Genomic DNA, 10,818 nt, shown 5'->3' on the forward strand with positions numbered 1-10,818 from the left:
TAAAAGCTTGATGTATTTCATAGTGAAGCCATCTGGGCCTCAAGTTAGCTTTAATTAACAATTTAAACTCTGATATATGATTATCTCAGGGACTCTATTTCTTCTTGTGTCAATTTTAGTAATTTTTGTCTTTCAACACATTTTTCCTTTAAAATGTATTGGAATATGATTTATCATAAAATACTTATTATCCTTTTTATGTGTACAGGATCTGTAATGATTCATTCACAGCATTAGTAATTTGTGTTTTCTCCTTTTAATTCTGATTGTCCTGGCTATGGTTTAATAATTTTATTAATCTTTCCAAAGAATCAACTTTTGGTTGCATTGACTTTACACATGATTTTTTTCATTTTCTATTTCAATGATAACTACTTTTTACTGTTTTTTGAACCATTCAACTTTTCTAACATAAGCATTTAGCATTCTATAAATATCAGCCGGAATCATTTACTAGAACTGTGCATGTTTCTTATATTTTTTTAATATTTTTTTATTATATTATGTTAGTCACCATACAGTACATCCCTGGTTTTTGATGTAAAGTTCGATGATTCATTAGTTGCGTATAACACCCAGTGCACCATGCAATACGTGCCCTCCTTACTACCCATCACCAGCCTATCCCATTCCCCCACTCCCTCCCCTCTGAAGCCCTCAGTTTGTTTCTCAGAGTCCATAGTCTCTCATGCTTCATTCCCCCTTCTGATTAACCCCCCTTTCTTTATCCCTTTCTTCCCCTATCTTATATTTGTACTAATTTCCTGTCTTCTTGTTCTATCAAATACGAGATACAAGTGTCAAAATATTCAACTATAATTGTGGCATTTTCCATTTCTCCCTGAGATGTCATTTTTATTTTGAGCTATGCTTTTAAGTACATTTGTATTTAGGCTTCCTACATACTCGTGATGTCTTGACCCTTCTATCAATATAAATTATTCTACCTCTTTTTCTCCTCAAAGTCTACCTATTTGATATTAATTTTCCCACACCAACTTTCTTATGATTACTGTTTGTATGGCATATCTTTCCCCCCATCTTTGTGCTTTTCAACCTTACATAATTGTGAGTTTCTGATAGAAAAAATGTAGTTGACTCTAGTTGGTTTTTCTTTTTTTTTTTAATATAGTCTGACAACTCCCACTTTTAAATATAGTCTTTAGTCCATTTACATTTAATGTAATTCTTGGTACATTGGATTTAAGTCTATCATGTTGCTGTTTCCTATTTGACTGTATGTTCCTAGTTCTTTTCTCCTTTCTTTTTTTATTTTAATGTTTTTTATTATGTTAGTCACCATACAGTACATCCCTGGTTTCTGATGTAAAGTTTGATGATTCATTAGTTGTGTATAACACCCAGTGCACCATGCAATACGTGCCCTCCTTACTACCCATCACCAGTCTATCCCATTCCCCCACCCCCCTCCCCTCTGAAGCCCTGTTTGTTTCTCATAGTCCATAGTCTCTCATGCTTTTCTCCTTTCTTGCCACCTCTTCCCCACTTTTCAGATTAAGTATTTTTTAGTAACCCATTTTCTCTCTTCTGGCTTATTACCCATACTTTAAGTGGTTGCTAAAGGGTTTACAATATGCATCTTTAACTTATGATATGGTTGAAGTTAGAATGTGGTAATACATAGCATATAAGAACTACAATTTCTCCTCTCCTCCATTTCCCTTCCTTTTCTCTGTGCTATTTTCTGTTGCGTATTTTACTTCTATATATGATATACACTACAAAATTAAATGCTCTTATTTTTTCTTTAAATAGTCAATAGTCTTTTAAAGAAGTTAAGAAGCAAGGGGAAGAATCTCTGATATTTATTCACTTGCTATTTCTATTTCTGGGATTTGACATTCCTTAATATAGACCCATGTTTCCATTTGGTATTGCTTCTGCCTGATGAGCTTTTATCAGGCTGATGAAACACAAAGACTATGCTCTATCCACCTCTTACCCCACTGAGTGCTTTATATAGCATGTGAAACATTGGAAGTATTGATTTTAAGAATAAGTGAAACATTGAAGGTGCTGGTTTAAAGGTTTACAGTCCGGTAAGTATTTAGAAGTTCAGAGACCCAAAGAAGGACCAACTCACTCTATCTAGTCATGTTCAGGAAAATTTTACAAAAATGGTGACATAGATCATCAATGGCCAACAAATATTTTCCAAAAGGTTAAGGAATGAAGTTTAAGAAGAGTTTTAGAAAAAGATGTATGCAATGGCATATTGCAGGAAACTGTGTTGACATACCCACTGCAAATCTCCAGTGAGAACTGGGGGGCAAATGGAGCTGGAGGGTCGAGAGAAAGGTCTGGGTCAAATTTTTAAGTACCATGAATATCACAGTAGGGACCTCGAACTTTATCTCCTAAGTACTGGGAAAATCATTAAGCCAGACAGTGACATGGGAACATTTGTATTTACAGGATGATGCAGGAGCAAAACTGGAAGTAGGGGGACCACAAAGGCAACTAATCCTAGAGTCCCAAGGAAAGGTAACTGAGATGTGCAGTGGAATGCACAGGGTGGTCAGGAGACATTTCCGAGGCTCAATCCACAGGATCTGGGGAGGATTAGGCTTAGCAGGGATAGAAAGGGAAGATTAGAAGAAATCCGATCTCCATCCCAAGAGCAGGAAGAGGACCACACAGGCCAAGAGGAAAGAGAGCAGGGTCAACGGGCGGGGAATTTGGGAGCCAAGCAGCACTTGTGCTAACCACTGACTCTTCCAACCGTGCGTTTGCTCCATTCCACGTGGTGGCATTTTTCTCATCTTAAATTGTCATTCAGAGCAGCAGGGGCCATGACATGCAAGCCGGATATCAAGAGGGGGGAACAAACCCAACTCAGTGACAACCTGTGCTGCTTCCAAGAACTATTTCTATGAGCAGCGGCAGCAGGCAACACAGGGATGAGAGGGAAACACGGCAGGTACATCATGGAGCAGCCCTAATGCACAGGAAGGGCCTGGAACACGGGAACAGCGAACAGCGTCTGGCAGCTGTCCTGGCCACGGCTCCCCGAGGGGCAAGTGCTTTGATGCTTTATACAACAAATTCAAAACAGAGGCAAGCCTTGGCAAGAAAGACTATTACTCCACGGACTGAAAAACTGACAGATGATGAAACGTGATGCTAAAATGCCCAAGCTAAGCCATTAATTCTTGTGAAACCATTCTCCGATGGCTGGGAAGAAAAACAGTCTTTCTTATAAACTAAAACTACACTTATTATTTGGGGCTGTATCACTTTAAAGGGAGTTTTATATCAACATTAACATGGGCAGCAACACCCGTCTATTTTACCCCGTGGAGTACAGAACCCGTTTTTTTTTGGGGGGGGGGCTGCATGTGATGCTCTTTCTGCAGGTCCAGGCCACAGGGGTGCTTGTCACCACTACCGCCTTAACTCTACTAAGAACAGATACTACTATCCCACCGCATCCTGCGCCGGTAGGTAAGGCACCACTGGATGTGAAGATATGCAAGTACTCAGTGCTCATCAGCACCTGTTTTCCACAGGCTGCTGACCACTGGGGCAGGGATCTGAGCAGCAGAGTGTCTCCAGTTGGCAGGAGCACCATTCACCACTTTCAGACCCCACCACTCAGCTCATCCTAAGTCAAAGTTTAAGACGGGAAATTGTCATTCTCCCACCTTAGAGAATACCTCTAGGACCCCTGGCCACCTCGGGTTTGAAGTAGACACACTGTTTGTTTTCTTTCCCCCTCAAGGAAGAATAGGCCTAGAGAAATAACTAGGAGAGAAAACTTCTGTGCAAGAAGGGCTCCCTGGGCAGAAACAGGCCAGTGCTCCAGATGGCTGGGAGCTCCATGAGAACAGGTGCCAAGATGCTGGACAGCCTGGCTATGCACACAGAGTCTTACTTGGATGCCAGCAGTGACACAGAAAACACGCAGGACTCCTCCAGGAGTGCCCAGGGCATGGGGCTAGCTGCTGAACCCCCTACCAACAGGCGAGCTGAACCAGACTGAAGCCAGGCCCAGGCTCAGGGCAATGCGTGGGAAATGCATCCTGTACAACGATGACCACCAACAAGCATGAGGCAATGTTAACGTCGTTACGCCATCTGAGAAGGTGTAAAGCCCATCCACTCACAACTAACTGAAACAAGCATTTCTGTAGAATGCCTGTTTTTCTGATACAGAACCGAAGTGCCAGGGAGGCTAAGCAACTTGGCACAGTGGTTTGGATTTGACTAGAGGTGGGACCAAGATGAACACCGAGGTCAGAATTCCAAACGCAGTGCTGTCAGACTCTAGAAAAAGGCCATGACAGAACAGAGATCCATTTACCTGGTCGCCGGCAGAGTGCTGACTCGGGTGAAGAATACCGACGGCTCAGCTTCCACGTGCAGCCCCAGGGAGAGGTTCCTGTAATATCCTTCAACGTGGCCCGGACCTCCAGAGTATTTGAAATTCAGGATAGCTTCCAGGGTCTAAAATGATGTAAAAATGATAAGTTAACAATCCTGAAGTTGACCAGCGTTCTTCCAGAACGCAGGCTTCACTTAGGTAAGGCTGAAGATAACCCCGACTGGGCAACTCCAATACCCGGCGCCCACACCGTCCGTCCCACGATGGCCTGCGTCTGCGCTAACAATTCCCAGCCCAGATACGCAAATGGAAAAAGGGTCCAAATTATTCTGTGGTTCACAGAGCATTTTAGACAGAAAAACACATTTCTGTCAGCATCACTTACACATACAGATGAGGGGGTGGGGAGAGGTGGCTCTCCTCCCAGAGAGGTAGAGTGTGGCTCCCAGGCCAACAGTCGGGAAAGCTGATGAGCTACAAACTCCTGGCACTTCCTTGAACCCATCAAGAGATGAGGTCACAGCGCAACCATGGAGCCAGAAGACCAAGGAGGTGCAAGACCCTTCTAGAAGGTAAGGGTAGGAACACCTTGTCAGCAAGCGTAGAGCCAGCCACCATACAGGCCAGCAGGAAGGAATGAGCTCAAGGTTAATGAATTGCTAAAGGCTGAATAAGGGCTCCGATAATAGTGAAGACCCCCTGGGAACCCAGACAAGAAGGCAGTTCCCACCCACCCCAGGCTCTTCACCATGGACCTTCCTGGGTATTACACACGAAGGACTGGCCAGGGTGCAGGAGAGCAGAGGGAGCCTTCCTCAGTAGCACAGGCACAGAGGAAGGGGGTCAGCAGCCACTGAAGGAAAGGTAAGAAACCAACACCCCAGCCCCAACCCCATACTTCCCTCTCATCCCTATCCAGACCCTACTTTCTCCTCTGAAGCAAAAGCCTAAGCTTCTGGAGGAGGGGCAGCCAATGCCAAGGGCATAGCGGCAGGGATAAATACCCATTCTAGGACATTCTAGCAGGGGGGAGGGCAGAAGCTAGTCCCAGCCAGAACCCCATACCAGCACTATTAAAGGTCTCCCACCACCGAGCAGGGCTGGAAACCCACTCATCCACAGTGCCCACCAGATATGAGGCAGAGATGGGCTGCCACGTTGGGGAGGAGCAGGGGTGCCAAGGGAGCCCAACACAGAAGACCCGGGTGCACAGTGTGGGACAAGGACAGCAGAGAAGCCCCATCTGCTCCTGCCACCAGCAGCATTGGGGAAGGAACAAAGGTGTGGAAAGACCCCACTATGGTGCTGGCATGCAGGGAGGGCTGAGGATGGAGGGTGACCATTCTGGGAAAAATGCCTGGTACCTCAGCAGTCCCTACTTTCTTCTCTTCCCTCTTCCCCCCGCTACCCTGTACAACACTAGAGAATGTGGGAGCCTATGGTGCACCCAAGTAACTATAGCAACAAGAAACCTCAAACCCAGCTCAACTCCTCACTAGAGTGACTCAACCTTCCACAGTGAAGTCCTAACACAGGCATCAGCAAACTATGGCCTGTGAGCCCAATGTGGCCTGTAGCCTGGTTTTATATGCCCCGAGAGCAGTTTTTAGTTTTAAAAGGTTGTAAAACAACAACAATGAAAAACAAAGAACACATTAGAGTGACCACTTGTGGCCAGCAAAACTGAAATATTTACCATATGGTTCTTTCTGTAAAGAGCTTGCTGATAAACTGTAAGAAGAAAACAGAAGTAGATCTGCGTGACCCTGGATTAGGGTGTGGAGTCACAGACAGGACGTGGAAAGCACCAGCAACGAGAGACAAAAGGCCAGTGTCAAGGAAATCCAAGGAAGGCAGACCTTCCAGAAGACAGGCCAGAACACACACTGCTGCAGCCACACCATGGATAGAGGGGTGTGAGAAAGCATCCACGTGTGGCCATCAGCCGGACGACACTCGTGGAAGTCAGAGCTAACGGAGCCCAGAGGAACAGGGGTGGCACAGGCAATGGCCAACAGGGCTTCAAAGCCATGTGCTCCAGGTGGGGCCTAAGTACCCTGTCACCTGGTAAGAGCAAAGTGAAGCCGCGCTTCCAAAAGGACAGGAGGAGCTAGCGGCCTTCCTCTCCACGTTCAAGAGCCTATTTCCATAAACCTTCCTGGCAAGAGAGCGTTCGGCATTCGGTCCACGCGTTCATTGACCTATTTCTTCCCTCCAGCAGACAGGCAGCCACAACTACAGACCTTTTAAAAATGAATAACACACCTCTACGTGCATGTCGTCACAGACGGGCACCCCAAGGAGGACAATGACTTTCCCGAGAGACTCCAGAACCGTGGGGAGCAGCACGGCGCGGCAGGCGGGGAACAGGTGTGGAGGCCAGGCTCAGTGTGGCCCTCTGGCTCCCCGAGATCCGTGCCACACCTTCCCGCCACTCTCAGCCCGCTTCTCACTGTGACATGGGGACAATGACGAATCCCCAGCTCAGTCGATTCCAGTGCAGATTCAATGAGAAAATGTAGCAGCAGAACAAGTAGACTTCATTAAAAAGAATTCCTTTCTCCCTCTGCAACCTCGCCATCTGCTACCCTGAGGTGACATGAATTAAAATGGGAAGAAATGGGAAATGGATTTCAGTGCTATTTCTCCCCCCCTGCATTTTTTATCATGGTAAGAGATATATCATAAAATTTGCCATTTCAACCATTTTTAAGTGTATGGTGGTGTGGCATTACGTACATCTGCACAGTCGTGCAACCATCACCACCCTCGGTCCATATGCAGAACTTTTTCATTTCCCAAACTAAAACTCTCTCCCCATTAAACACTAACCACCCCCCCCGCCCTCCCCCAGCCCTGGATACCACCCGTGCTCTTTCTGTCTCCATGAATTAGAGGCCTCTCAGAACCTCCTGTAAAAGGAGTCCTAGCTTTTGTCCTTTGGGACTGGTTTTACTCAGCTTCACGTCTTCAAAGGTCATAACAGGTGTCAGAACATCCGTTTTAAAACTGGATAACACTGCAGTGCACGCACAGGCCACATTTTGTTTATCTATCTGTTGAGGGACACTTGGGTTTCTTCGATCTCTCAGCTGCTGTGATGATGCTGCCATGAACATGGGGAGAGAGACAGCGGTCCTGAGATGGTGCTTTCAATCCTCTGGGTATTCATTCATTTATATACATTTAATTGATTTAGGGATCACCGTGCCATTTTCCACAGTTGCTGGATCATCTTATGTTCCCACCGACAGTGCCTACGGGTTCTATTTCTCCACATCCTTGTCAACATCTGTTATTTCCAGTTTCGTAGGTTTGTTTGTTTTTTATAATAGCCCTCCGAACGGGTGTGAAGTGGTATCTCTTTTTGGTTTTGATTTGCATTTTCCTAAGGACTAGCAATACTGAGCATCTTTTCATCTGCATACTGGCCGGTTTATTATTGTCTTTGAGAAATGTCTGTTCAAGGCTTTCGGTGTCATTTTAAAAGTCCACTTCCCACCTCTCCTCAAGGTGTCTTTCACACCTATAGGCTTACAGGTTCCCTTCAACTTCTGTACCACCAGGAATGCCTTCCTGATTCTCTCCACCTACAAAAATGTGGTATAAAGCCATGCCTTATCCAAGAGGACAGCTACACTTCATCACTTTAAAAAGGCTCAAGAAAATACAGAATATTTTTTAATACCCAAAGATCATATTTTAGACTCACCCAAATTCCAAATCCTTTTCCCATAGTATAAAGCACGGTTCTATCACCTCAAAAGGATTGCTGGTTTCCTTTGAATGTTTCTTACACTTTTTGAAAAATCCCTCATCGTCAGCAAATGACAAGACCCCCACATACACACATCCCAATAAGCCTTTTTTATTTTTTTTATATTTATGTATTTACTTGAGAGTGAGAGAGAGAGAGAGAGAGAGAGACAGCACAAGCAGGGGAACAGGCAGAGGGAGAGGGAGAAGCAGGCTCCTCGATGAGCAGGGAACCCAACTCTGGGCTCAATCCCAGGACCCCAGGATCATGACCTGAGCCGAAGGCAGTTACTTCACCAACTGAGACCCCCAGGTGCCCCCAATAAGCCTTCCTGTAACAACTTCCTGAATACAACTGACCTTTATTTGTTTGGTCTATTTTTCATTCATCCTTTCAAGCACTTCTGGGTACTTTCTGAGTGCCAGGCTCTATGCTTAAAACAAGATGAGTAAGGTGTGGTGCTGGGGCTCAGAAAGCTCGGTAAACACGGAGGGAATGAACACCTGAATTAAGTAACTTATCGATGGAGCCAACCCAACAACGAGCATACACATGGCGGTTTTCTCAAACTGCAGGCACGGCGGTCAGGGAAACAAACATTCTGAATAATGGCCTTGAAATGCCCAAACCCGTGAAGTCACATCAATGTAGCACAGACTTTGTTTTTGTAAGGAAAACTTAAAAGTCACCTCCAGGGAGTGATGTGGTAGAAACCACCTAGGAAGGCAGCAAAAAATTCATAGGGATACATAACAATCAGTACTATATAATGAAGAAGAAACACTCCGTGTTTCCGTTTTTTTGGAATTGGCTATGTCTTTTGCTCTGTAAAGAACCAAGGAAAAGAAAGGATTACAGGGAAAATAATTCATAAAAATCAAGAAAATTGAAGATTTTGTGCAAATATTGAGTACTACACTGCCTTTCTTCCTTTCTTAAAAAAAAAAAAACAAACAGAAATGAAAACAAAAAAGCCCTCCTTGGCCCTATAAAATTAGAATATTTTAATAAAAACAGAAAGTGGGTTGGTAAGGTAAAAGCCATAGGATGCTCCAACTTTTTTTTTCAATCACAAAATAATGAGAAGCAATGTGCTACTCTACCCTCAGACTTTCCCTTCTCAGGTCCTTACTGCTGCAGTCTTTACTTAGAAAAAAAGACTATTACAGAAATCAGTTATGGGCAAGGAACTAAAGAAAACATTTTCTAAGCATACAACTTATTATTTGAGCTAAAATAAAAGGTCTTTCAGTGGAGCCGGTCTCCTGAGTCGAGCTGGATAGGTACCAGACCAGCCTAAACAACCACGGAATCAGCCTGAGACGCAGGAAGATACATCTGGATCTCTACAAATGAACATCTCCAGCGCTGAGTATTGAGATACGAAGTGGGGAGCCGTGAAACCGCACACAGATATAGGAAGATAAATGGAAGGGGGAGGGAGCCGCCGCGTTCGGGCGCCGGGAAGCTGTAGCCACCTGCATGGGGGAGCGGGTGGACTCGCAGACCGGCACCCACGAGAGAGCGGACTGAGACCCTGAGCCGGGAGCGTGCGCCACCAGGCATCTCGCGGAACACCGGAATCCCAGTGCGCTCACTGGATCCCGACTGAGACCGGGAGCTCCTGGAGCGCGCGCGGGGTGGCTGGCGGGCCACCTGCACGGGGGAGCGGGTGGACTCGTAGTCGGCACGCGCGAAACAGTAGACTGAGACCCTGAACCGGGTGCGCGCGCCACCAGGCTTCTCACGGAACTCCGGAACTCCAGAATCCCGGTATGCTCACGGGATCCAGACTGAGACCGGAAGCTTCCGGAGCGCGCACGGGGCGGCTGGCGGCTGGTGGCGTTAGAAACACAAAGGATAGAGACGCGCCGGCCCTGGAAGTGAGGGCAGGCACGCCGGGTGTGGGGCGCACATCCCGGGACGCTGCAGGGTTGAGCAGCACCAACAGTAACGGAGTTAAAGTGGCCAGAACATTAGTGGAGAACGGGCCGCAATCCCACTGTTCTGTGACAGAGGCTGAAATTCGGCCGCTGCTCTGACTCTCAGAAGAGGCACAGCAAACCGCCAGGGAAAGCCGCCAGAGAACAAAAGCCTGGAAATACCATCTCACAGCGTGCCCATCCCCATCCCCCCTTGCAGGGGACACGGAGACTCTACCCAAACAGGGTTGCCTGAGTATCAGCGCGGCAGGCCCCTCCCCCAGAACACAGAAGGCAGGCTGAAAAATCAAGAAGCCCACAACCCCGGGAGCCTGGGTGGCGCAGTCATTGAGTGCCTGTCTTCGGCTTAGGGCGTGATCCCGGCGTTCCGGAAAGGAGTCCCTCATCGGCTCCTCCGCTGGGAGCCTGCTTCTTCCTCTCCCACTCCCCTGCTTCTGTTCCCTCGCTCGCTGGTTGGCTCTCTGCCACATATAAATAAATAAAATCTTTAAAGAAGAAGCCCACATTCCCAAGATCCCTATAAAACAAGGGGCACGGCCTGGGACCCAGTCAATAATTTGGGCTCTGGACAACCCCGCAACCTCTCCTCATCAGAATGACAAGAAGGAGAAGCCCCCCCCGCCCCCCAGCAAAGAAAAGACAGTGAGTCTGTGGCGTCTGCCACAGAAATAATGGATATGGATGTAACCAAAGTATCAGAAATGGAATTCAGAGTAACGATGGTCAAAATGATGAGTAGAATTGAAAAAAGTATTAACGAAAAGGTTACTGAG

The 10,818-nt window shown here is 46.4% G+C and overlaps 1 protein-coding gene across 4 annotated transcripts in view; it reads right to left on the minus strand.

Moving 5' to 3' along the window:
- The window catches only part of TRAPPC9 (trafficking protein particle complex subunit 9), a 599,687-nt gene that overhangs the window by 240,826 nt on the left and 348,043 nt on the right, over positions 1-10,818 (minus strand). For all 4 annotated transcript variants that reach the window (XM_040626149.1, XM_040626150.1, XM_040626148.1 and 1 more), the window contains one exon: positions 4,325-4,467. In XM_040626149.1, coding sequence (XP_040482083.1) covers positions 4,325-4,467 — 143 coding nt within the window. The remainder of the gene's footprint in view (positions 1-4,324; positions 4,468-10,818) is intronic.

Source organism: Ursus maritimus, unplaced genomic scaffold, assembly GCF_017311325.1.
Source record: "Ursus maritimus isolate PB19 unplaced genomic scaffold, ASM1731132v1 scaffold_9, whole genome shotgun sequence".
Taxonomy (NCBI): Eukaryota; Metazoa; Chordata; class Mammalia; order Carnivora; family Ursidae; genus Ursus; species Ursus maritimus.